This window comes from Leptonychotes weddellii, chromosome X (assembly GCF_054177405.1).
Source record: "Leptonychotes weddellii isolate Sample4059 chromosome X, ASM5417740v2, whole genome shotgun sequence".
NCBI lineage: Eukaryota > Metazoa > Chordata > Mammalia > Carnivora > Phocidae > Leptonychotes > Leptonychotes weddellii.
In genome coordinates, this window is record NC_138385.1 from 69,213,049 (window position 1) to 69,239,275 (window position 26,227).

General features: G+C 52.8%; 1 protein-coding gene across 3 annotated transcripts; it reads left to right on the plus strand.

The window, feature by feature from the left end:
- Window positions 1-1,450: 1,450 nt before the first annotated feature.
- Window positions 1,451-26,227, plus strand: CACNA1F (calcium voltage-gated channel subunit alpha1 F). Of its 3 annotated transcripts, none has more exons than XM_006738398.2 (48): window positions 1,451-1,525; window positions 3,105-3,109; window positions 3,581-3,686; window positions 3,919-4,058; window positions 4,304-4,446; window positions 4,531-4,683; window positions 5,288-5,484; window positions 5,594-5,697; window positions 6,627-6,817; window positions 7,047-7,130; window positions 7,244-7,337; window positions 7,508-7,534; window positions 7,687-7,847; window positions 8,764-8,989; window positions 10,047-10,254; window positions 10,354-10,474; window positions 10,590-10,671; window positions 11,571-11,616; window positions 11,805-11,856; window positions 12,737-12,896; window positions 13,083-13,212; window positions 13,426-13,485; window positions 13,635-13,741; window positions 13,833-13,920; window positions 14,323-14,430; window positions 14,518-14,570; window positions 15,564-15,710; window positions 16,506-16,707; window positions 16,806-16,964; window positions 17,770-17,880; window positions 18,122-18,205; window positions 19,022-19,042; window positions 19,250-19,378; window positions 19,762-19,827; window positions 20,092-20,183; window positions 20,639-20,798; window positions 21,223-21,350; window positions 21,625-21,721; window positions 21,910-22,012; window positions 22,278-22,379; window positions 22,548-22,678; window positions 22,924-23,058; window positions 23,339-23,508; window positions 24,419-24,544; window positions 24,646-24,773; window positions 24,882-24,994; window positions 25,504-25,701; window positions 25,997-26,227. In XM_006738398.2, exons 1-48 carry the CDS (start codon window positions 1,451-1,453, stop codon window positions 26,225-26,227), a joined length of 5,754 nt encoding a protein of 1,917 aa, XP_006738461.1. The 3 variants fall into 3 exon arrangements, with proteins under 3 accessions (XP_006738461.1, XP_006738459.1, XP_006738460.1); XM_006738396.2 differs by having other exon boundaries at window positions 1,451-1,475; window positions 2,949-3,201; XM_006738397.2 differs by having other exon boundaries at window positions 1,451-1,475; window positions 2,949-3,201; window positions 6,627-6,784.

Here is a 26,227-nt window from a genome sequence, read left to right on the forward strand (position 1 = left end):
AGCAGAAAGCGGCTACGGTTGCGTCTCAGCTTTTTAGCTCAAGTCTTTAGCTCAGCTAGCTAAAGGTGCAACCGTGGGCAGGTTACGTAACTTCCCTGTGTCTAAGTTTCCTCCTCTGTAAAATAGAACTATGAGTATAACTGCTTCCTAGGATTAAAACAATTCATGTAAAGCTTTGTTACTATGTGCCTGACACATAATACAGTAGGAAAGCGCTATGTAAATTACAGTCACTAGTATTCATGCAGTCCATAAATGCTTTCTTTTAAAGTTATACATATGTGTACGCTCCAAAGAATAATTACACAGTAAACATTCATGTAACCACCATTCATTAAAAAGACCACCCCGTTTCCACTGCTCAGTAGTGCCATGTTTGTCATAAATAAATCATGTGCGGGGCGCCTGGGTGGCTCAGTCGTTAAGCGTCTGCCTTCGGCTCAGGTCATGATCCCAGGGTCCCGGGATCGAACCCCGCATCGGGCTCCCTGCTGAGCAGGGAGCCTGCTTCTCCTTCTCCCTCTGTCTACCACTCTGCCTACTTGTGCTCTCTCTCTGTCAAATAAATAAATAAAATCTTTTTAAAAAAATAATAAATAAATCATGTGTACATATATGTGGGGCTCAGTTTCTGAACTCTATTCTGTTCTTAATTACTGTAGCTTTATAACACGCCTTGATATCTGATCTGGAATGGTCCTCCCATCTTGTTCTTTTTCAAAGGATTTTGGCTCTTCTAGATCCTTTGTATATCGATTTACATTTTAGAATCAGTTTGTCAAATTCCATGGAAAAATCTTTCGGGATTTCACTTGGGACTGCATTGAATGTCTAAGTCACTTTGGGAAGAATTGACATTTTCACAACATTGACTATTTCTATTAGTAAATTTAATATATCTCTCCATTTCCTTAGGTCCCCTTTAATCACTTGACAATATTTGAAAATTTTCTCCATGGAGATCTTACACATAAGTATATTATGTTAGGTCTATTTTTATGTACTTCAAAGCTCAGATACTGTTGGGAAATGATATCATTTTTCTTATTTTAATTTCTGACTGGTGCTGGTATATATTTTATAAATTTTTTTAAAGATTTTATTTATTTTTGACAGAGAGAGTGTACAAGCAGGGGAAGCAGCAGGCAGAGGGAGAGGGAGAAGCAGGCTCCTCGCTGAGCAAGGAGCCCGATGTGGGGCTCGATCCCAGGACCCTGGGATCATGACCCGAGGAGAAGGCAGATGCTTAACCATCTGAGTCACCCAGGCGCCCCTATAAAAATCAGTGCCTTTTCTGTTGCCAGGCTCTAGCCCATAAATGTCCCATCTTTACCCCTACTCACCCTCCCATCCAACCCTGCTATGGCCCCGCCCTGTGACCTTAATCTCTCTAAAGCTGGGGGAAAAGAGGGGGGCTGTGTGCAGATGGCTCTTCAACCTGGAAAGGAGGATGTCGGCATCTGAAGGCGGGAAAGGTGAGAGCAGCCTTCCACCCCTGCAGACCCTTGGAGCAAGCCTAGGCTCTGCTCTACCCTCTGCCCCTCTGCCCCTCTACTGCCCAACAGGATCCCACCCCCAGAGAGCCACCCGGGGACCAGAACCACATCACCTTGTTTCCATCCCAGCCAGAACCAAACATAGCCTTACTGCCACCTAAACCCCGACGCTCAGCCTGACTCAGACCCTGCCCCCATGGCCTCCCAGCCACATCCACAGCTTTAGTTCCCAACTGAATCCCAACCCTAATCCTGGCCCCAACCTCCATCCTAGTGCCCACCCCAAGTCCAATTCCAAAGCCAGCCCCAAGCTCAATCCTAACACAAACCTTACCAACCAGAGGGAGAACCCCTGTTAGAGTCGAAATCCCAATGTAGATACAGCCCTTAGTATGAGCTCTAAGTTCATCTAACTTCAACCCCAACATCTAGATATCAATACTGTTAGTGAGTGGTCTCTGACTCTCCAAAAAGAGCGCAGATCAATTTTTAAGGACTAAAGAGAGAGAGAGAGAATGAACACATTTGATGGTGGCAGTAAGTCATGAAGGCTTGGAGTCAGAGATTGCATATGTTTGAATCCCAATTCAGCCACTTCATCAAATCACCTCCCTTTTTGCATCAATTTCCTTACCTGCAAAATGGGAATAATACTCTGTGCCAGACATTGTTCTGAATGCTGAACTCACTTAATCCTCACGACGACTCTATAATATAGGTACTCTTATCTTTCCATTACCCAGATAAGGAAATTGAAGCTCAGGGAGGGTGCATAATTTTCCCAAGGCTGAACACAGCTACCAAGTGGTCGAGTCAGGATTTCAACTTCAGGCTCCAGTGTAGCAGGGACTGTGGGTCGGCAGTGCTTGGTGTCCTGAGTGGGTGAGGAGCCTAGACACCTCTCCCCATACTGCCCATCCAACACTGGGGATCTTAACCAAGCCAACCTACTGCCCCTCAGAGGCTAGAACGAGGCCACAGGAATTGGGAATGGTTTTAGCTGAAAACCCCAATGCCAAATTCAAATCCCATCCAAACTTAACTTTAACCCTAACCTTGATACTAATTCTAATCCCAACTCACACACTCCACTCCTACCTGTATTTAAATCCAATCCAAAATCCACCACTCGAATTTAACCCTAAATTTGCCTCCAGCTATAAACTTAATCCTACCTCATGCCAATTTAAACTCCCTATCAAGTCTAACAGCAAAACCTACTTTACTTGGAAATGTAATCTCACCCTCCCTTCTCTACAAATTCTCTCTACCCCCAATCAACTACAACACCAACTCTTACCCCCCAACTCTTAACTCAGGCACCCCCCCAACTCTCCCTAATTTTACATGCTCTTCTCTCCTTCCCCCAGACACAGGGATGGGATCAGGAAGGAGGCAACCATGATTGCCCCAATACCCCCCCTCCCTCCATGACTCGGTTTCTCCACACAGACACCACCCCAGAGCCCAGCCCAGCCAATGGGGCAGGCCCCGGTCCTGAATGGGGGCTGTGCCCTGGGCCTCCAGCATCAGGGGGCGAAGAAATCAGCGGGGCGGCGGGCCTGGAGACCCCTAAGCGAAGGACTCAGCACAGTAAGCACAAGACAGTGGCAGTGGCCAGTGCTCAGCGGTCACCCCGGGCGCTCTTCTGCCTCACCCTGGCCAACCCCCTGCGGCGATCCTGCATCAGCATTGTGGAGTGGAAGCATCCTGGAAGACCAGGGGCAGGGCTCAGGGGTGAGGGTCACCAGGGTACCAAGAGTCAAGGATTAGGTTAGGGCTAGAATGGAGGAAGGCTGAGGTCACTAGGGATCAAGAGTCTAGAACTGGATTAGAGGGTGAGTTGAGAAAGGTGAAGGCACTGGGGGGAGGAGGAGTGTCAAGAGTCAAGGACTAAATCAAAGCAAGAGTTGGGATGGCTAAGGTTTCTAGGGGGTTCAAAGTCAAAGCCTTGGTCAGGGCAGGGGTTGGGAATGTCAGGGTTGGTCGCCTTGGGTCAAGCGTCAGCACTGGATGGGGAGGGCCCCAAGGGAATGTGGGGATGCTGAGACCTACCTGCCTGGGTCCTTGACTGTCCACCTGAGGCCCTTCGACATCCTCATCCTGCTGACCATCTTTGCCAACTGTGTAGCCCTGGGGGTCTACATCCCCTTCCCAGAGGATGACTCCAACACTGCCAACCACAACCTGGTGAGGCTCGCACAGCCCCTCCCCCCCCCCGCCCCAAGCCGGATACAGCCCCAGTAGAACCACACCACAACCCTTCAAGCCCCCCATCCCCGCTCCTCGCTGACTCAGATGACCCTCTCCTATCCAGCCAACCTTAGATCCCGGACTATGCTTCCCTAACCCCGGCCCCCCTCAAGCCCCACCCCCAAATAACTCCCCACTCTCCCGCCCCGCCCCCGGCCTCCGCCCTCAGGAGCAAGTGGAGTATGTATTCCTGGTGATTTTCACTGTGGAGACTGTGCTCAAGATTGTGGCCTATGGGCTGGTGCTCCATCCCAGCGCCTACATCCGCAATGGCTGGAACCTACTCGACTTCATCATCGTTGTGGTCGGGTGCGCGTCTGCAGGGGACACCCCCACCTTAGTTCAACTTCCTACCCCAGGCCCGCTGAATTCGGGGCTCAGGGAAATATCTGCTTCCGACTGCCCCCATTTGGCAGCCAGAATCAGGAATATTAATATATTTTAAACTTATTCGCATTTCCAGTTACGGGGACTTGTGCTTTTCTGAGAAGGGAGGGGTGGAGGGAGGTCCCCAGGCCCGACCTCGGCCTCCTCATCCCGTGCTACCCCATCAGGCTGTTCAGCGTGCTACTGGAGCAGGGCCCTGGTCGGCCGGGGGACACCCTGCACACCGGGGGGAAGCCGGGGGGCTTCGATGTGAAGGCGTTGAGGGCGTTTCGGGTGCTGCGGCCGCTGAGGCTGGTGTCTGGGGTCCCAAGTGAGTGGCACGCCCCCGGAGGTTGGAGGTGGGGGAGGGGCGACGGAGGGGGGTTAGGCCGACCTAGCCCCTCTGTCCCCACAGGCCTGCACATAGTGCTCAATTCCATCATGAAGGCGCTGGTACCGCTGCTGCACATCGCACTGCTCGTGCTCTTCGTCATCATCATCTATGCCATCATCGGACTCGAGCTGTTCCTTGGACGCATGCACAAGACATGTTACTTCCTGGGATCTGGTCAGCCATTCCACCCCTCCCGGGACAGGACACCCCCCTCCACTGGTTCCTAGGCCCCACCCTGTTCTCAGAAAAACCCACTCAAATCCACAGGACTCCACCCCCAGGCGCAGGCTCCACCCCCCAAGATAACAAGCCCCACCCCCTTATTCAAGACTCCGCCCTCAATCCCGGGCTACAGCCGCCCTTTTGCCAATAGCTCCGCCCCATCACAAGACTCCACCCACAGGCCAAGACCCTACCTGGCGCTTGACTCCATCCTCCGGAACTGGTCCCAAGTACTCAGGCCCTTTATCCAGACTCCCGCCCAAGCCTTGCGCCCGCCCTCTTTTCAAGAGACCCTTCCCAATTCACAAGACTCCTCCCCCAGGCTCACGGCTCACGGTTATTTACAAGATTCCACCGCAAGTTTTACAGTTCCACTCCCCAGATACCCGTAGTTAGGACTCAGAATCCTGATCTAGCAGAGTTAGGAGCTTACAGTTGCCCTCGATTGAGAAAAATCTCGAACCCTGAGTTGAACTTCTCAGGTGGGCGGGGCTCCAGGGTAGCAGGGACTGTGGGTCGGCAGGCTGCAGAACACAAAGCTCCAGTCTTCCCACAGACGTGGAAGCGGAGGAGGACCCGTCGCCCTGCGCGTCTTCGGGATCTGGGCGTGTGTGCACCCTGAACCAGACCGAGTGCCGCGGGCGCTGGGCAGGGCCCAACGGAGGCATCACCAACTTCGACAACTTCTTCTTCGCCATGCTGACGGTCTTCCAGTGCGTCACCATGGAAGGCTGGACCGATGTGCTCTACTGGGTGAGGTGGACGACGGGCACAAAGTGCGAGACTGCACCTGCCTTTCCTCCCTGAGCTCAGGCGAGAGCATCTGTGTATCCTGAGAGATGCATGTCCTCTCTCTCCCCAGATGCAGGATGCCATGGGGTATGAGCTGCCCTGGGTATATTTCGTGAGTCTCGTCATCTTTGGGTCCTTCTTCGTCCTCAACCTTGTGCTTGGTGTCCTGAGTGGGTGAGGAGCCTAGACACCTCCCCCCATACTGCCCCTCAGCCCCTGTCCCACTTGTTTTCTTCCTAGCAAACTCCTAGGCATCCTTTCAGAACCCATCTGAAATACCCCTTCATTCGGTCAGTCAACATTGAGCATCTACTGTGTGCAAAACACCATTCTAGGAATGGAATAAAAGACAAAAATCCCTGTCTTGGGCGCCTGGGTGGCTCAGTTGGTTAAGCGACTGCCTTCGGCTCAGGTCATGATCTTGGAGTCCCAGGATCGAGTCCCGCATCAGGCTCCTTGCTCAGCAGGGAGTCTGCTTCTCCCTCTGACCCTCCCCCCTCTCATGCTCTCTCTATCTCATTCTCTCTCAAATTAAAAAAAAAAAAAAATCCCTGTCTTCCTGGATGTTACATTCTGGTGGGGAGAGACAGATAATAGCAACATACACAACAGATTGTGTTTACGCACACCCACACACCCCACACCCCACGCATATGTGTAGTGGGTTGTTGAAATTTTTTCTTATTTCAAGTAGGCCCCACGCCCAATATGGGGCTTGAACTCACAACCCTGAGATTAAGAGTCCCATGCTCTACCGACTGAGCCGGCCAGGCGCCTCACATATGTAGTGTTTTATACAGAATATGTGCTATGGAAAGAAAGGAAGCCTAAGGATAGAAATGGGCAAATCTTGCAATTACAGATAGGGACAATCAGGACAGACCTCCTTGAGGTGTCATCTGAGTAGAAATGTGAAAGAGATGAGGGAATGAGCCATGTGGATATCTGAGGAAAGGGTGCTCCAAGCAAAGGGAACCGCCAGTGCGAAGCTAGAATGTGCTTGACATAGTCCAAGAACAGCAAGGAGGCCAGTGGGGCTGGAATGGTGAAGGCAAGGGAGCCAGGGTGCTTCCCCCACCTAGCTCTCCATCTTCTTCCCTCAGGGAGTTCTCCAAGGAGAGGGAGAAGGCCAAAGCACGAGGGGATTTCCAGAAGCTGCGGGAGAAGCAGCAGTTGGAGGAGGACCTGCGAGGCTACCTGGACTGGATCACTCAGGCAGAGGAGCTGGACATCGAAGACCCCTCAGCTGACGGCAACTTTGGTGCTATGGCTGAAGAGGGCCGGGCCGGCCCCCGTAGGCACCCCCAGGCGGGCCCACTCCCTGCCCACAGATGCCTCTCATGTGGGCTACCCTCCTGAGACCCCACCCCAACTGGCCCAGCCCCCAGGTCCAGCCTAGGACACAGAACACCCTTCCTGGACTGTACCCAGAGCAAAGACTCCAAATAACAGCCCCCCCCACCCCCCCACGGCCTTAACCCAGCCTCAGGCCACGCTCCACAACTGTCCTTCCTGTCCCGCAGGGCCCCAGCTGGCAGAGCTGACCGCTAGGAGACATGGGCGTCTGCGCTGGTTCAGCCACTCCACCCGCTCCACCAGCAGCCATGGTGAGGGTCCATCCAGATTGGGGAGGGGGCTGGGATGGGTAGACGGAGGAGCAAACCAAGGGGGGAACCCTGGGGTCTTCATGTACTGACCTCTATTCCCACCCTGCCCGCAGCCAGCCTCCCAGCCAGTGACACGGGTTCGATGACAGAGACCCCAGGCGATGAGGAAGAAGAGGAGGGGGCTCTGGCCAGCTGTACACGCTGCCTGTGAGGGCCCCCAGCCCTTGACCCCTGGCCGGCCCAGAACCCAGTCCAGACCCCAACCCCCATCCTTACTTTACCCTCTAACCTTGACCCCAGCCCCTGACCTCCAACCCCAGCCACTGACTGCCCTTTAGTCCCTTATGACGCCCACCTTCCATCCTCCTCTTTTCCAGAAACAAGATCATGAAAACCAGGGTCTGGTGAGTTGGGAAAGTTATGGAACTCTTGGGCCCCCTGGCTTTGTGTGAGCCCCACCTCCAAGTCCCCCATGACCACCAGGCCACCTCACCCGAGCCCCCCAGGCCTGGCTTAGGTAGCTGATTTCAGCCAGGGACCTCGCCTTTCCCCCCAGCCGCCGCCTCCGCCGAGCCAACCGGGGCCTTCGGGCGCGCTGCCGGCGGGCTGTGAAGTCCACCGCCTGCTACTGGGCTGTGCTGCTGCTCGTCTTCCTCAACACGCTGACCATCGCCTCAGAGCACCACGGGCAGCCCGTGTGGCTCACCCAGATCCAGGGTGCGCCCCCCCACCAGACTGCCAGCCCTCTTCCCCAGCCCCCAATTCCCTCCACCCTAGAAACCCAAATCCAGGATCTCTGGGGTTCCTCAGACCCCCAGACAATGCCTTCCTGCCCTAATAAATGCAGAAACCTTAGCCTGTCCCATCCCACCTTGTAGCTTACACTTCTGGAGCACTTGCTGTGTGCATCAAGCTCTGTTCTCAGCACTTTGCATGTACTGACTCAATTTCTCTTCACCGAAACCTTACGTGAAGCAAGTACTAAGGCACACGGTACTGAGCACCAAGGTACCGAAGAATTAAATGATTAATCCCAGGACTTGGCTAGTGAGTGGCAAACCCAGGCAGGTGGCTCCAGAGTCCGGAATCTTAACTCCACACTGTCTGGACAGGTTCACCCCTCTGTGTCTCAGTTTCCCCATCTACAAAATGGGGCTAGTAATCGTATCCACTTCATGGGGTGGTTGGAAGGATTAAGTGAGTTAAAGTGAAAAGTGCTTCGAACATGGCTTGGTCCACATAAAGCTAACATTTTAGAAGTGTTAGCTTTTAGTGTTATTCATTTTAATCTCAACCCCAACCTGAATACTGAACACATTTCTGACCCCCAAGCCTCAAACCAGCCTCAATCCCAAATAAACCCCAGACTCTAACACTACGTTTGAAGTGGAGTTTTCCTGGACTCATTGAGGCTGACCGAGGCCCCCACCCTGACTCTGCCCCTCACCCCAGTTCCAAGCCCTCCAAAACCTCACCCACTCTGACCTACAAACTCACCCCAATCCCTAACCCTCGCCCTACCACCAGCCTGTGTCTGGCCTGATACCAGCTATCCCAGATCGCCCCATGGCCCCTCCCTACACATCACCGAGGAAATTGGCCAATCCAGTCACCTCTGCCCCTCTCCCCATAGAGTATGCCAACAAGGTGTTGCTCTGTCTTTTTACGGTGGAGATGCTTCTCAAGTTGTATGGTCTGGGCCCCTCTGCCTATGTTTCTTCCTTCTTCAACCGCTTTGACTGCTTCGTGGTCTGTGGAGGCATCCTGGAGACCACCCTGGTGGAGGTGGGCGCCATGCAGCCCCTGGGCATCTCAGTGCTCCGATGTGTGCGCCTCCTCAGGATCTTTAAAGTCACTAGGTGCGTGGGGCAGGGGAGGATTGGGGCCCCAAGCAGAGCCCTGACAGCCCCCTCCCCAGCTCCGGTGACTATCTGCCTCACCACCATTCATTCAGCAAATATCCACTGAGTGCCCACTTCGTGCCAGGCACTCTTCCAGACCCTAGAGAAACACCAGGAATCAAAGCAGACACAAGTTCCCGCCTCATGGAGATTATTTTGAGAGAGAGAGAGCACGAGTTGGGGGAGAGGGGCAGAGGGAGAAGGAAAGAGAGAAAATCTTAAGCAAGCTCCACGCCCGGCTAGGAGCCTGAAGAGGGGCTCTATCTCACAGCCCTGAGATCATGACCTGAGCAGGAATCAAGAGTTGGATGCTTAACCGACTGAGCCACCCAGGCTCCCCTCACCTCGTGGAGATTAAAGTCCATTGGGGAGGGTGTCTACTTCATTTCCATCCCCTTCCTCAACCTCAACTCCAGCTCCAACATTATTCCCAGCCCCATCTCTGAACTCACATCCATACTCATCCGCAACCATCACACCATCTCCAACGCCAACCTCTAGCCACTCATCATATGCAAGCTCATCTACAGCCTCAACCTCCAATCCCAAGGCCAACCCCATCTCCAATCTCATCCCTAACTCGAAGCCAATCCCCATCACTAACCACAACCCCAATTCCCTAACTCCTAACCAGTAGCCTATCTCCAGCTGCAACCCCAGACCCAGACCCAATCTCATCCTTATCCCCTCTTCTATCCCAACCCTCAACCACAGCCTTATCCCCAACTCAGTCATCTAAAACCCCAAATACTCTCTTAACCCCTAACCCCAATCCTAGTCCCAACCTGAAACCCAATTCTAGCTTCATCAGCTTCCATATAATCTCTCATTACACCCTCAATGCCCACCCTAACCCCAAACTCAACCTTCTCCTCACATCTTATCTTCACCTCAACCCAACTCCAAAGCTCATTTTGACCTGGCCCACCCCCAGCGCATTGCAAGCTGGAGTCCTGCCCTGGCTTCTGACTCACCACTGGACATGTCAACCCTGCCTCTTCCATCTCTGCTGCAGGCACTGGGCATCTCTGAGCAATTTGGTGGCATCACTGCTCAATTCAATGAAATCCATTGCATCGTTGCTGCTTCTCCTCTTCCTCTTCATCATCATCTTCTCCCTGCTTGGCATGCAGCTATTTGGGGGCAAGTTCAACTTTGACCAGACCCACACCAAGCGGAGCACCTTTGATACCTTCCCCCAGGCCCTCCTCACTGTCTTTCAGGTGGGGTCTGGAGACCATGGGATAGGTGGGTCGGGTGGGGAGGGGGGAACCATGGGGTGGGAGGGTCCAAAGAGCTTCACAGTGAACTCCCACCCCCAGATCCTGACAGGTGAGGACTGGAACGCGGTCATGTATGATGGTATCATGGCCTATGGTGGCCCCTTTTTCCCAGGAATGCTGGTGTGTGTCTATTTTATCATCCTCTTCATCTGCGGCAACTGTATCCTTGGAGCCTTGAGGGGCTGGGTGATGGTAGAACAAGGGGTAGCTAAGGGGATGTGGGCAGTCCACAGGCAGGCTGCTTCTCTATCCTTTGCAGCCTGAGCTCACCCCAGACATCCTTCTGAACGTGTTTCTCGCCATTGCTGTGGATAACCTGGCCAGCGGAGATGCAGGGGCTGCCAAGGACAAGGGCAGGTGATGTCTGACTCTGCCCCCAAGATAGTCTCTCCCTGGGATCGCTGACTGGCTCCCCACACATACATCTCACACCACCAGAGATGCCTCGGTCACCCTGGCAATCCATATCCCCAGATCCAACCTGTCGGTCCTTATTCATTCAACATTCATTCATTGATCACCTACTTTGTGTCAGGCCATGTTCTAGACACTGAGGAGACGACAGGGGTCAAGGTAGACAGAGTCCTCGCCTTCACGAAGATGACATTCTATTTGGGGAAGGCAAGCAAAATACAAACAAATGAATATATAACATAATTAAATATATGTTAATGATATATAATGAAAAAAGAAAATGGAATAAAAGAATAGAGAGAAATGGAAGTTGCTGTTTTGGTTAGGGTAGTCAAGGAAGGCCTTTACACAGAGGTGACAGTTGAACAGACACCCAAATGAAGTGAGAAAGTGAGCCATGAAAATATCTGGGGGAAGAGTGCTTCAGACAAGAGGACAGCAAGTGCAAAGGTCCTGAGGTGCACATTCAGCACATTCAATAAAACACCAAGGAAACCAGTGAGTCTGGAGTGGGGTGAGCAAGGAGGAGAGTGGTATGAGGTGATTTCAAATGGGGGAATAGGGAGACCCCACTGGGGACATTCTGAGCCATGGTGAGGACTTTGGTTTTTGTTCTGAGTGAGTGGGAGCCATGGGAGAGGTGTGAGCAGAGGAAGAATGTGCCAGACTTAAGATTTAACAGGATCCCTTTGGCTGCTCTGAAAAGAACAGACTGTGGGAATGAGGGCCGAAGCAGGGAGGTTCTATGGGACCTCAGAAAGGTCTGTTCTGATTGCATTGACCCCCCTCAGCCTCGCCTATCTGCTGTAATCCTTAGCAATCACTCTCCTTTTCTCTCACAGGGAGAAGAGCACTGAGGGGGCTCTCCCACAGGAAAATGGAGTGTTGGTGAGTTAGAAGCCTGAGCACTAGGTCTACACCTCCCATTACCACCAATACCTGTCCACATGTGTGTGTCTTTAACCCCCATCCTCTGCCTGTGCATCCCTCCATTACTCTGTTCCTTCTGTGCCTCCCCTGGGTCCATCTTATAGTGTATCCCCCAACATCAGTGACCCCCATCTTTCTGTCCCCAGGTGCCTGGTGGGGAGAATGAGGAAGAGGAGGGCAGAAAGAATGAAGGAGCAGGCAAGTGGGCAGGGCCAGGTGGAGGAGGTGTGGGACCTTAGAGACAGCACCCAGACAGAGCTCTTGACCCCTGAGATCTTCCTTTCTGAGGAGAAGCCTTTTCAGGAATCATCTTGAAAGTAATGGGCTTGATCACAAAGGATGAATACCTACCATTTACATCAACATGGACGAAACTGGAGGGTATTATTGTAAGTGAAATAAGTCAGTCAGAGAAAGACAGTTATCATATGGTGAAACATAAGAAATAGCACAGAGGACCATAGGGGAAGGGAGGGAAAACTGAATGGGAAGAAATCCAAGAGGGAGACAAACCATGACAGACTCTCGACTCTGGGAAACAAACTGAGCGTGGTGGAAGAGGAGGTGGGTGGGGGGATGGGGTAGTCGAGTGATGGGTATTAAGGAGGGCACATGATGTGATGAGCACTGGGTGTTCTACGCAACTAATGCATCATTGAGCACGACATCAAAAACTAATGATGTACTATATGTTGGCTAACTGAATTTAAATAAATAAATAAAAGTAATGGGCTTGGTATGTGGCCAGCAACATTTGGGACGCTGAGATTAAAGAAGAGAAACACTTTTGTTTTACTGCAGAACTCCTCAGAGCCTTTATTATAAAATCGTGTGTATTGGACTGCAAGGATGGTGATGTTCATTCAACAGATATTTCCTGAGCTTCTACTGTGTCCTGCGCACTGTTCTAAGTGCTGGAGACACAACAGTGAACAAAACAGGCTAAAATCCCTTCTCTGAGGAGCTGACATTCTAGCAGGGAGATGGGAAGAATTTGCCACGTGACAAGCACTATTCTAGGTGCTTTACATAGGTTTTCCAATTAATTGTCTGTCTTTTGGTCTTCTTCTGGTGCCAGGCATGGAGGAAGAAGAGGAGGAGGAGGAGGAAGAGGAGGAGGAGGAAGAGGAGGAAGGAGGTGCAGGTCGTGTGGAACTCCTGCAGGAAGTTGTCCCCAAGGAGAAGGTGGTACCTATCCCCGAGGGCAGTGCCTTCTTCTGTCTCAGCCAAACCAACCCGTGAGTGCTGGGAGTGGGTGGGGGGCCGAGGCAGGAGGGGCTGGGGCAGGTGGAGGGCCAGGGAGCAGCCAAACCTCTGGCAGGGTGCACGGCCTGATGCAAAAGAGGCTGAGCTGTCTCCCTTGGGCTCTCCCAATCAACTCTGTGCTTCTGGGTTCTGACCACAGCCCATTTCCCACTCCCCAGGCTGAGGAGGGCCTGCCACACCCTCATCCACCACCATATCTTCACCAACCTTATCCTGGTGTTCATCATCCTCAGCAGTGTGTCCCTGGCCGCTGAGGACCCCATCCGAGCCCACTCCTTCCGCAACCACGTGAGCCTTTGGCTGGGGGCTGGGGGAACACTCCCAGGGGTGTCCTAATGGGCACAAGGAGAGGGAGGGAGAAAGAGAGGGAGGGAAGGAGAGGAAGACGGAGGTACAGCAAAACTTACAGAAAGGTATGCGTGCCCGCACACATGTACACACATACCCCTAGGACTCCTCTCAGCTATGACTCAGTGGCTTCCCCTATTTCTCACCCCCCAGATTCTGGGGTACTTTGATTATGCTTTCACCTCCATTTTCACCGTGGAGATTCTACTAAAGGTAACAAATAGGCCCCCAGTCATACCCCCAGTTGCCCCAAACCACCCTGCACCCGCCCCCACAGCCCACCTCTCCTGTTTCCATACCCTCCTCCCCTCTCTATCCCCACACCTAGAGTCTAGCCTGACATCCCCCTCCCCTTCCCCCAGATGACAGTGTTTGGGGCCTTCCTGCACCGAGGCTCCTTCTGCCGTAGCTGGTTCAATCTGTTGGATCTGCTGGTGGTCAGCGTGTCCCTCATCTCCTTTGGCATCCAGTGAGTGACCCTCCCCACCCCCTGCCCATTCCATTCCTCCCAGAGCAGAGGCCAAACCTGGGCCAGGGCCTGAGGACTGACCCCTCCACAGCTCCAGCGCCATTTCAGTGGTGAAGATTCTGAGGGTACTCCGAGTACTGAGGCCTCTCCGAGCCATCAACAGGGCCAAGGGACTCAAGGTAACCCAACCCTACCCAAACCCACAGGACCCATATGCTGCCCCATTCCTAGGGCCAGGATCTCCGATCAGACTGGCCTTTTGCACGGATGCATGACCACACAGCCTGGACCCAACATGTCACCACCTATCCCGGACCACTGATCACGTGGCCTGACCCATGTTCCTTACAAGTGACTATAAATTCCTTACCCATGGCCACATTTCTCTGACCCAAGTTCCTGAAATGTGGCCACATATCCCTTCCTGGTAAACATTATTCCACATGGCCCTGACCGCATATCCCTGATCCACGACCAGATATCCCCAGCCCGAGTGCCTGAGCCCCATCTACACCCAGAATCCCTACCCCCTGGCTGCTGTGGCCTGCAGTCTTGTTAACCATATTTGTGGGTGCCTGCAGCACGTGGTGCAGTGTGTGTTCGTGGCTATCCGGACCATCGGGAATATCATGATTGTGACCACGCTCCTGCAATTCATGTTTGCCTGCATTGGTGTGCAGCTTTTCAAGGTGAGAGGAAACACTGGAGGGAGGCCTGGGCACGGGTCAAGGTGGGGAGTAAGGGATGAACCTGCCTGACAAATATCTTCCCTACAGGGGAAATTCTACAGTTGCACTGATGAAGCCAAACACACCCCCCAAGAATGCAAGTGAGTGCCCCAAACCCTGCCCTTCATGGAGCTCGGAACCCCTCCCAAAGGCCAAATAGGCCCCTAGATCTCACCAAGTCCCCTGGAACCCTTAGAGCTTCCTCCCAAGAACTGCAGACACTCCCTCAGTTTTTATCAAGGACCCCGAAACCCCCTGAATTCCCCACGGCCCCACAACACACCCCCAGAACTTTCCCAAGAGCTGCAGAGGCCCTCAGATCTCACCAAGCCCTAAGAGACCCCCCAGTACCTCCCCAAACCCCTCTCCACATTCTCCAGAGTTACCTACATTCTACTCTGGACCCCCCAGAAATCCCCAAACACTCCCCCCACCCATGGCCACTGCCACAAAGTCCCAGGCTTCCATCTTGAAATTCCTGTAGAAGGTAGTGATTGAAAGCATGGGCTTTGAAGTCAGGCATTCCTGGTTCAAATTCCTCTCCTGAGACTTGGGTACATTTCTCAGCCTTGCTGAGTCCCATTTTCCTTAACTGAAAAATGGGGATGAAAAGAGTGCAGCTCTCACAAGGTTGCTGTGAGGAGTAAATGAGTTACTACTTGGAGCGTGTATTCCAATGTAAAGTTTCTACATGTAAAGCTAAGCACAGTGCCTGGCATATACTTAGTGCTGATAAATGTTGATTATTAGTATTACTTTTTCCTGGGAGGTGACGATGATGATAATGGTGGCGATAGCTAACATATATGGTACAAACTATGTGTCAGACACTATTCTCCTTGAGTGACTTAATCCTGTAACAAGCCAGGAAATATGTTCTGTTAGTATCCTTATTTCATAGATGGGGAAAACTGAAGCACAGAGAGGTTAAATGCCCAAGGTCACCCAGCCAGTAAATGAGGCGGGGGCAGGATTTGAACCCGGCTATCCAGCCTCACCACTATGCCCTGCTGCCTCCATGCTGGAGACCCCAGTCCTCTTTCCCCAGCTTCCCACCCCTGCTCACCCACCCAGCCTGTCTGCAACATCCACAGGGGTTCCTTCCTGGTCTACCCTGATGGAGATGTATCACGGCCCCTGGTCCGGGAGCGGCTCTGGGTCAACAGTGATTTCAACTTTGACAATGTCCTCTCAGCCATGATGGCCTTGTTCACTGTCTCCACCTTCGAAGGCTGGCCTGCGTAAGGAGCAGGGCCCCAGGGATGGGCAGGGGACAGGGCAGGAGTCTCTAGGCTGGGATCTCCCTGGGGATGGATGGGAAGTATCTTGGGATGTGGTAAAGGTCTCTTGAGACTGGATAGGGTTTTTTTGAGGACTGGTAAGCATATCAGAGGACTGGGTGGGGGTCCTCCAGAAGTTGGCTGGGGGTGCTTTGGGGACTGGGTAGGGGGTGTCTCTAGGAAGGCTAGAGGTCTCTGAGGAAGTCTAGAAAGGACTGGGTAGGATTTAGGGGGGGACCAGGTAGAGGTCTGGAGGGGAGCACTGGAGGAGGTCTCAGAGGAGATGGCGCTGGAGATTCAGAGGTTTTCAGAGAGCTGTACAAGTCTTTGGGGTTCTAGTTGAAGATCTTTGGGAAGATGGAGCACGGAAAGCAAGGAATTCAAGTTGATGGGACATGATTTAGAGATCTTTGGGGGCTTGTGGGTGAGTTCTGGGGAGCTGCATGGGGATCTCCAGGTGCCTAAAGAAGGGAATTTAGGGGTCCATGGGAACTTAAGGGATTTGAGGGTCTTGGAGGACCGGGGTGGGGATGCTCTAGAGGGTTGTATGAGTATCTCTGGGTCTCCAGAGGGCTGATACAGGGAGGTTAGGTGGGGTTGCTTGGGGTATGCATGGAGGTCCCAGGTGGTTAGGTCAGGGGATTTGGGGCCTTTAGGGTGCCAAGCAGGAGATTCTAGAGTGTCTGTTATAAGGTGTCCGGGGACAGGTCTCAGGGGGCTGGGCTATCTCCTCACCTACTCCCACTGGTTCCCCAGTCTATTATACAAGGCCATCGATGCAAACGCAGAGGACAAGGGCCCTATCTATAATTACCACGTGGAGATCTCAGTGTTCTTTATTGTCTACATCATCATCATTGCATTCTTCATGATGAACATCTTTGTGGGCTTTGTCATCATCACCTTCCGTGCCCAGGGCGAGCAGGAGTACCAAAACTGTGAGCTGGACAAGAACCAGGTGACCTCTGACCCCTCACCTTATGACCTCCAGCCCCTCCCCACCACCCCCTTGCCTTGGGATCCCACTGCTCACTCATGCCCTGCACCCATATGCAGCGCCAGTGTGTGGAGTACGCCCTCAAGGCCCAGCCACTCCGCCGCTACATCCCCAAGAACCCACATCAGTATCGTGTGTGGGCCACTGTGAACTCTGCTGCCTTCGAGTACCTCATGTTCCTGCTCATCCTGCTCAACACGGTTGCTCTAGCCATGCAGGTCTGAGCTCCCCACCCTGACCCCTGCCAGACACCTTACCCTATTCTGTCCACACAATCCTCTGGGAACCATTAGGAATGCTTTAGGCTGCAAGTAATAAAACCCCCAACTGACAGAGACTTAAGCTATAAAAATATTTGCCACATCTCTTCAAATCTAAGGCCAATAATTGGAAGTTGCATCCTGACTTAAGAGATATAAGAATGTGGGGAAAATGGCAGATGACCATCGTAAGTTGCCATTGATTGTGAAATGCACCCCAATTTCAGAGATTCCAAATGTGAAAAGATGTGCATATTGGAGTCAACAAAATATGGTAGCTACCTCATATAACAAGAAGTGTAGAGGTAGACTGTTTAATCATTGTTCATCAGGTATCCAGGCTCTTTCTCCTCCACCATTCTTAACAAGCTGGCTTTCATTCTCAAGATTGTTGCTTCATGGTCACAAAATGACTGCCACAGCTCCAGGCATCAAAACCACATTCAAGGCAGGAAAAAGGAGGGAAGGTTGCACCAGGGAGCTCTCCTCATTTAAGCCCTTTATTGGAGAGCAAAAATAGTTTTCACGGAAGCTGACTTCTGTTTCTGTCTCATTAGTCAGAAGTAGCTGCAAGGAAAGCTAGGAAATCGAGAGCTGGGCTTTCCAATATCCATGTTGGGATACAGACAGTGTGAGGGGTTTGGCCAACGCACAGTGCTACCACGTCTCCAGACTCACCTCAGTCCAAGCCAGAAAATATTTGGTTGTAGGTGGAAAGGTCTCTGACTCAGGCTCTGTCCTCACACCTGGTTTTCTCTCCCAGCACTATGAACAGACTGCTCCCTTTAACTACGCCATGGACATCCTCAACATGGTCTTCACTGGCCTCTTCACTGTTGAGATGGTGCTCAAAATCATCGCCTTCAAACCTAAGGTGCCCCCCTAGCCCTAGACTCACCTGCACTGGGTGAATTCCTTGGGGGTGGAGCTCCTTGCAGAGCTCTCAGGGGGCAGCTACCAAGGGCTCATGAGACCAGGGAGTGAGAGGGATCCAGATGCAGGCCCATCATGTGGTCCAAGCTGGGCCCTGCCTCTACAATATCCCCTACCACTGGCCCCCTATGCTAGCTTGCTAGCTCTGAGAAGACAAGGCTCTACTTTTTTCCTGCCTACAGCATTACTTTACCGATGCCTGGAACACATTTGATGCTCTTATTGTGGTGGGCAGTGTAGTGGACATTGCCGTCACTGAAGTCAACGTAAGGACTGGCCTCTCCACAAACCCAACCTTCCCCCACCTCAACCCCAGGGTTTTCTTTCATATGAGTAGGTGCCTCTCACTTACCTCCACCCTACTCCTGAAGACTCAGTGATCCTCACTCTAGCTCCGTATCTCCCGAGTCCCTGTCGGGTTTAGCCAAAGTCCCCCTCCACCAGCTCCCTTATTCCATTTGCAACCTATCCTCTGGTTCTGCCATCTCCTAAAATGACTCTCCTGTTATTTCTGTTATTTCCTTCATTGCTTCTATATCCCCTCCATTGGCTCCATCATCTCCACCAACTCCTGCTTTGGCTCCATCGTCTCTTCTGACTACTTCATTGGCTCCATTTCCTCCAACGACTCCACTGGATCTTTCACGGCTCTGTCATCACCACTGACTCCACCATTGGCTCCATCATCTCCTCCATTGGGTACTACATGGCTCTATCACCTCCATTGACAATGGTGCTGGTTCCATGTCTCCGTCACTGGCTTCTCCATTGGCTCCTCCACCGGTTCTCTAATCTCCATCATCTCCATGAAACCACTGATTCCATCATTTCCTCCATTGGCTCCACTGGCTCTCTGCCATCATTTCCTGTACTGTCTCATTTCTCTTCCACCCTCATTGCCAACTTTTCCCACAACCATCTTGATCCACTACCATATAACCTTCTCCATCATCCCTTGAATAATGACTCTACCATCATCCCCTATATCTGCTACCTCATTTCTCCCTTTGTTCTTGCTCCCTTCGGGCCTGTGATCTCATCCTCTCCTCTGTCACCTCTGTCTTGGCCATATCTCCCTTCAGAATGGTGGTCACCTTGGCGAGGTAGCCCCCACCTCACAACAGGGACTCTATGCTTCTTTCCACACCCACCCTCCCTTCCTTTCTTCCTGAGAGTCCTTAGAAAGGTTACCTGACCATCCTGGGGCCTGAGTCCTGAGGGATTTGGGGGCTGGGAGGGCCTAGGCATGAGACAGGGAGATGGCTGGGGCAAATGTAGACTGATCATACCTACCACACCCCCAACCTCAGAGCTCTGAGGACAGTTCCCGCATTTCCATCACTTTCTTTCGCCTCTTCCGAGTCATGCGGCTAGTCAAGCTTCTCAGTAAAGGTGAAGGAATCCGCACATTGCTCTGGACATTCATCAAGTCCTTCCAGGTAACCCCCCCATCCCTTTGCCCACCCCTCACCCCCATCTCACACCTCTCAGCCTGTCCCTTTACCACCCCAAGAACTACATCTCCCAGTGTGCCATACCCATCTGCAATTTACCATTTCTGGTTTTCTCTGTTTTTCTAGGCTCCTAATTCCCAACATGCCTTGGCCTCACTGACCGTATTCTATTGTATTTAATACCGTGTCCACATTTGGGAGACACTGGTAGTCACGGGCACTTTGGGGATGGGCCACATCTCTCCGCAGGCCCAGGCTTGAGGGAGCAGTGTCCCCCAAGGGCTTATAGTTTCTGGGGCTTATAGTTCTCTGGGGCTTATAGTTCTCTGCTTGGACCTGAATATCTATCCTCCTCTCCACCCCCATAGGCCTTGCCCTATGTGGCTCTTCTCATCGCAATGATATTCTTCATTTACGCAGTCATTGGGATGCAGGCAAGTGGGGACCCTAGGGAGCATCCCTCAGGCACTCCTCTGCTGAGGGGCGTTGGGTAGGAATTCACCTATAGTGGGGGTGGTGGGTTGAAAGACAAGCTGGATGACACTGAGTCAGTCCACACGTCTGTGAAATGGGATCAGCAGTGCCTGCAGGTCAGGGTTGTGAGGATCTTTTGAGTATTAGAAATTGTGAAATGGGTGACAACCTGTGGGGGCAACATATGGGTTTGCCCCTCTGACACATGCCCTGTGCACCCACAGATGTTTGGCAAGGTGGCTCTTCAGGATGGCACACAGATCAACCGAAACAACAACTTCCAGACCTTTCCACAGGCTGTGCTGCTTTTGTTCAGGTGACATCTACACCCCCTCCACTGTCATCTTGGTCCCCAGCATGCCCTTGGGTCCCCACACACCCTGTCTGGGCCCCAGAATGCCTGAGCTGTAGAAATAACAGGGCAGCATGGGGCTCTATTTTGCCTGAGACCTTTTATGGCTCTGACCTGAAGGGTCTTGTGTAATAATCTAGCCTCAGCCATCCTTTTTCTAGCTGGCAGGTATATCCTCTTCTTAAGCCTCAGTGCCCTGTCAGTAACATGGGGACTGAAATGGGGATACCCGATGAACATGACCGTCACCATGGCCACACCAGCTTTTAAAATATTGAAATGCTTTATGGAATCTATCTGTGCCAGATGTAACCCCTGGCAAGAAGTGGATCATCTTCTCACCCCTCCAGCCCCCACAATGCCACTTGCCACGTCTTCATAGCCTCCCCTCCAGGATGGCCTCCTTGTGTGACCCCCAGGTGTGCCACTGGTGAGGCATGGCAGGAGATAATGCTTGCCAGCCTTCCCGGGAATCGGTGTGACCCTGAGTCTGACGTCAGCCCTGGCGAGGAGTTTACCTGTGGTAGCAATTTTGCCATCGCCTATTTTATCAGCTTCTTCATGCTCTGTGCCTTCCTGGTGAGGACGGTTTCCCCACAACCACCACCACTGCCATGGGGGCTGGCCCTGAGGGGTCTGGGGACAAGGTGGGGAGCCCAGATCTTCAGAGCGGGTGAAAGAGCTGGTCTGATAAAATCAACCCAGGGAGGGGCGCCTGGGTGGCTCAGTCGTTAATCTCAGGGTCCTGGGATCGAGCCCCGCATCGGGCTCCCTGCTCAGCGGGAAGCCTGCTTCTCCCTCTGCCTGCTGCTCTCCCTGCTTGTGTTCCTTCTCTCGCTGTGTCTCTCTCTGTCAAATAAATAAATAAAATCTTTAAAAAAAAAAAAAAAGGATCAACCCAGGGACTCGTGACCCAGCAACCATAAGTTTACCTCAGTGTCCCACCAACCCCCCACGCCTGGCTCTGCCCTTCAGCTAACCCCCACTGTTCACTGGCCCACAGATCATAAATCTCTTTGTGGCTGTCATCATGGATAACTTTGATTATCTAACCAGAGATTGGTCCATCCTGGGCCCCCATCACCTTGATGAATTCAAGAGGATCTGGTCTGAATATGACCCTGGAGCCAAGTATAGCCTATAACCACAGAACTGGGATTGCACTGCCCCACCCAGTCCCCCAGCCCCAGAACCTCTGACCTGTACCTCCCATTACCCAATAGATGCCTCAAGGTTCCCACTGCCTCTGCTCTCTGCCTTCCCCAACTGCCCTCGGATTCTTCCCTGGCAGGCTCTGGGTTGTTGCAGGGTGGGGGGAGGTAGAGATGAGCTGGTGGAGTCTTCAGAAAGGGATAGAGGTATCTCCAATCCAGCGGTGCCTCCCACCCACCCCCACCTGTGTCAGGGGCCGCATCAAGCACCTGGATGTGGTTGCCCTGCTGAGACGTATCCAGCCCCCCTTGGGATTTGGGAAGCTGTGCCCACACCGAGTGGCCTGCAAGGTCTGTGCCCCTGCCCACCTCCCACCTCTGAGAGGGCTGTCCACCACATGGCAGGGGTGGGCAGGGACCCTGTCTTGGGTGGGGAGGGTGTGCTTGGTTTTATCTTCAAAGGTTTCTGCCCCTGGGCATCCAATGTCTTCATCCCTGGCATTTGCTCAAAGTGGGTTCCATGTCCCTGGTGTGTGTAGAGACTTGTGGCGATGAACATGCCCCTGAACTCAGATGGGACAGTGACATTCAATGCCACACTCTTTGCCCTGGTTCGGACATCCTTGAAGATCAAGACAGAAGGTGCATGGGAGGGATGGGGAAGGGGCAGGAGCAGGAGGGCCACTGGGGAGGATGCAGGGATCAATCTCATTGAGTGATGGGCCTGGCTCCTGGCTCTGAACCTCAAAATGGGTGACTTTGTTTTCTCCAGGCCTGTTTTACCACCTGTTCAATGGGGGTGGTGTGTGACTGCGGTAGAAGCTTGTGAAGCCCCTTCCAACAGGGAAGGAGTGGCTGTGAAGGGCTCCTCCTATTGGCTCATGCCCCACATCCTCTCCTGATGCAGGGAACCTGGAACAAGCCAATCAGGAGCTGCGGATTGTCATCAAAAAGATCTGGAAGCGGATGAAGCAGAAGCTGCTAGATGAGGTCATCCCCCCTGCTGACGGTGAGCTAGCTCCACCCCAATTCCTTGAGCCCGTCCAAATGTCAAATGATTGCTCACCATCACAAAACTAGCACTGGATGGAGGGGGGGCGGCGAAGGAGAGTCTATGCTGTGGGTAGGGCGAACAGAGGACCCCTATGTGACCTTGCCTCTTCTCCCTTGCCCCCAGAGGAAGAGGTCACCGTGGGCAAATTCTACGCCACATTTCTGATCCAGGACTATTTCCGCAAATTCAGGCGGAGGAAAGAAAAGGGGCTTCTAGGGAGCGAGGCCCCCTCAAGTACCTCCTCTGCCCTTCAGGTCTTCAGAGAGGGGCCTGGGTGGGCAGGGGTATGCAGGAGCACTGGGGCTGAGGCTGACTGCCCTCTGGATCTCATGGAACCCATGTCACAGACGAGGAAACAGAGGTCCCAGGACTCACAGAGGGTCAGGGGTGGCTGAGGGACCCTTTACCACACCCCACACTCCTGCATGGGGAGCAGGCTCATGAACGGGGGGATTTGGACCCTGAGCTGCCTTGCTTCCCTATTTTTCTACCCCCACAGGCTGGTCTGAGGAGCCTACAGGACTTGGGTCCTGAGATCAGGCAGGCCCTCACTTGTGACACAGATGAGGAGGAGGAGGAAGAGGGGCAGGAGGGAGAGGAGGAGGAAGATGAGAAGAACCCAGAAACGTACAAAGTGAGGGCAAGTTTTCACTTCCCTAAGGAATTTGATTGTAAAAAAGACTGCTTTAATTCCTTATGTAACTTTGACACTGCCTTTGGGAAAGAGGCCCCCAGAGAAGCTCCCCTACAACAGGCAAACGTTTATTTGATACCTACCATCCACTGTTGGAGGGTGAGACCCAGATTCAGCCCCTAGGGAGGTCACTGGACATAAACTTCAAGTGACTTGTGTCACTGACCAAGTGACTTAGATGTAACATGAATGGCAACATTCAGCCCTGTGACTTCCACAGGCCCCAATGGGCTCCCAGCCCCCATCTCGCCGGAGCTCCGTGATTTCTGTGTCTCTGCCTGTTGGGGACAGACCTCCAGACTCACTCTCCCTTGGGCCCAGTGATGACGATGGGGGGGCTCCCAATTCCAGACAGCCCAGTGGACCCCAGGCTGGATCCCATGGCCACAGGTATGGTCAGGGGTCTGGTGGGATATTGTAAGGGAAGGCAGGGTCTAGCCGCTACATGGGGGAAATTCAGGGGCAAGGGGGCCTTTGAATGGAAATTTGGGAAGGATGGAAGGGACCCAAGGGCTCAGATGGGAACAGAGGGTAAGAAGGGATTCATATGAGAAAGGCAATGCAAAGGCTTAATACAAAAAGCACATAACACGGAACTAAATGAGTTTCAGTTCAAATCCTGGCTCTGCCATTTGCTAGGTGACCTTGGGCTAGTCACTCAGTTTCCATGGTCCTCAATTTTGTCACCTGTAAAAGGGGGATGATAACAGCACTTCCCTCATAGGGATAATGAAAGAAGGAAGTGAAGTCACACCTAGCGTTTACAGCCTCCTCCTCACCTCCCCGCAATATACCCCCAGTTTCTGTGTTGACGGTGTCTCTTCAACAGGCCAACTTTGATTTTTTTGAAATGCTGAGTCCTTCCCATGAGAAACATCTACTAAAAGAAAGCCCATGTTCATTTTAAAATGATGACAGGTTGGGGCGCCTGGATGGCTCAGTCAGTTAAGCATCCGACTCTTGATTTCAGTTCAGATCATGATCTCAGGGTCATGAGATGCAGCCCTGAGTTGGGCTCTGCACTCAGCGCAGAGTCTGCTTGGGATTCTCTCTCTCATTCTCCCCCTGCTCCTCCCCCAGTCTCTCTCTCAAATAAATAAATATAGAAATAAATAAAATATTAAAAAATGATGACAGGTTAATTTTATATTATGTGAGTTTTCCCAATTGAAAAAAAAACCCAAAAGCCCAGTGTTTCTGTAGGGGATGGGGCATGGAACAAGAAGGAACCAGGAGCACAGGGCCACATATTAGGGGGACCTGTGGGGGTATCTGGTCTAACTTGCTTCACTTCCCCCAGGAGAAGCTCTGGGGGTTTCATTTTCACCATTCCAGAAGAAGGAAGTTCTCAGCCCAAGGGAACCGAAGAGCAGGAGAATCAGGATGAGGAAGAGGAAGTCCCCACCAAGGACTCTGGCCATGACATGTAGGATGACCCCATGAGCCACGTGCAGGAGGGCAGGACTAATGGGACCCCATCACCCATGCCCAGGCCTGAGCTCAACCCCAGCCCTCTCTCCCGCACAGCCTCTCCTACCTAGACGAGCGGGCAGGGACTCCCCCACGCCCCATCCTTTTGCCACCCCACAGACCCCAGAGATACCTGGATGGACACAGCGTACCACGCCGCCGTCTGCTGCCCCCCACACCTGCAGGTAAGAGTGGGCATGGATCCTGGGGCCCCCCAAGAGCAAGCAAGGCAGAGGGCTGGGGTGCCATTGACATTCTTCTTTGCCCTCCCATGCCTCCCCCCCGCCCCCCAGGTCGGAAGCCTTCCTTCACTATCCAGTGTCTGCGGCGCCAGGGCAGTTGTGAAGATTTACCCATCCCAGGCACCTACCATCGTGGGCGCAACTCAGGGCCCAGCAGGGCGCAGGTGAGGTGGGGAATGGGGTGCTGAGGTCTGGAGCGGTGGAGTTAGCCTAGGCTGAATTTATCAAACATACCACATGTCTTCTGAAGAATGGGGCATGTATGAATTCACAAAAGCAAAAAAAGGGGGGGGGCAACCCTCTCGGGTCCCCTCCCTCTTTGGGAGCTCAATAAACTTTGCTTTGCTGCCCACCCCCCCCAAAAAAAATGAATTCATAAAAGCCTCACTGTACCTGTGAGATAGGTACTGCTGTTAGTCCCAATTTACAGATGAGGAAACTGAGGCCCAGAGAGGCTTACCCAAGATCATACAGCCAGTAAGTGGCAGAGCTCAGATTTAAAGCTAGGTCTTCTATGCTCTTGGATAAACTCAAGTCTGATATATAGGCATTCAGTTTGATTCCAGTTGTGTTTGGAGGGTAGGCGGTGGTAAGAGGTAGGCACAGGGGTGAGTCCTAGATCCTCATATCCCACCCATCAGTCCTGATCCCCCTGGTGTTTATTCTGGTCCAGGGTTCCTGGGCAACCCCTCCTCAACGGGGTCGGCTCCTCTATGCCCCACTGTTATTGGTGGAGGAGGGTGCAGCGGGGGAGGGATACCTCGGCAAATCCAGTGGTCGGCTGCGCACCTTCACCTGTCTGCACGTGCCTGGAACCCACTCGGACTCCAGCCATGGCAAGAGGGGCAGTGCTGACAGCCTGGTGGAAGCTGTGAGTCTAGAAGGGACATGGGCAAGAGGGTTGGGGGAGAAGGGGAAGAAGTGGGAGCTTGGGAAGGAGGGAAAAGCGCCCCCCCCAACCCTCCGGTCTCTGCATTGTGCATGTGATTATCTATCCCTTTGCTCTGCGACTTCTGCTCAGCATGATGTGTGTGCACCAGTGTCCCCAGTGACTTCCCTGCACTCCTTCACGGATGATGCATCATCTATGTACACTGAGCCCTCTGTGCCCACTGCTTTGATTCCATGCTGTGCCCTCTCCAACTCTGATGCCATCTGTACCCCAGGTGCTCATCTCCGAGGGCCTGGGCCTCTTCGCCCGAGACCCACGCTTTGTGGCCCTGGCCAAGCAGGAGATTGCGGATGCGTGCCGCCTGACACTGGACGAGATGGACAGTGCCGCCAGTGACCTGCTGGCACAAGGGACCAGCTCCCTGTATAGTGATGAGGAATCGATCCTCTCTCGCTTCGATGAGGAGGACCTGGGAGACGAAATGGCCTGTGTCCATGCCCTCTGA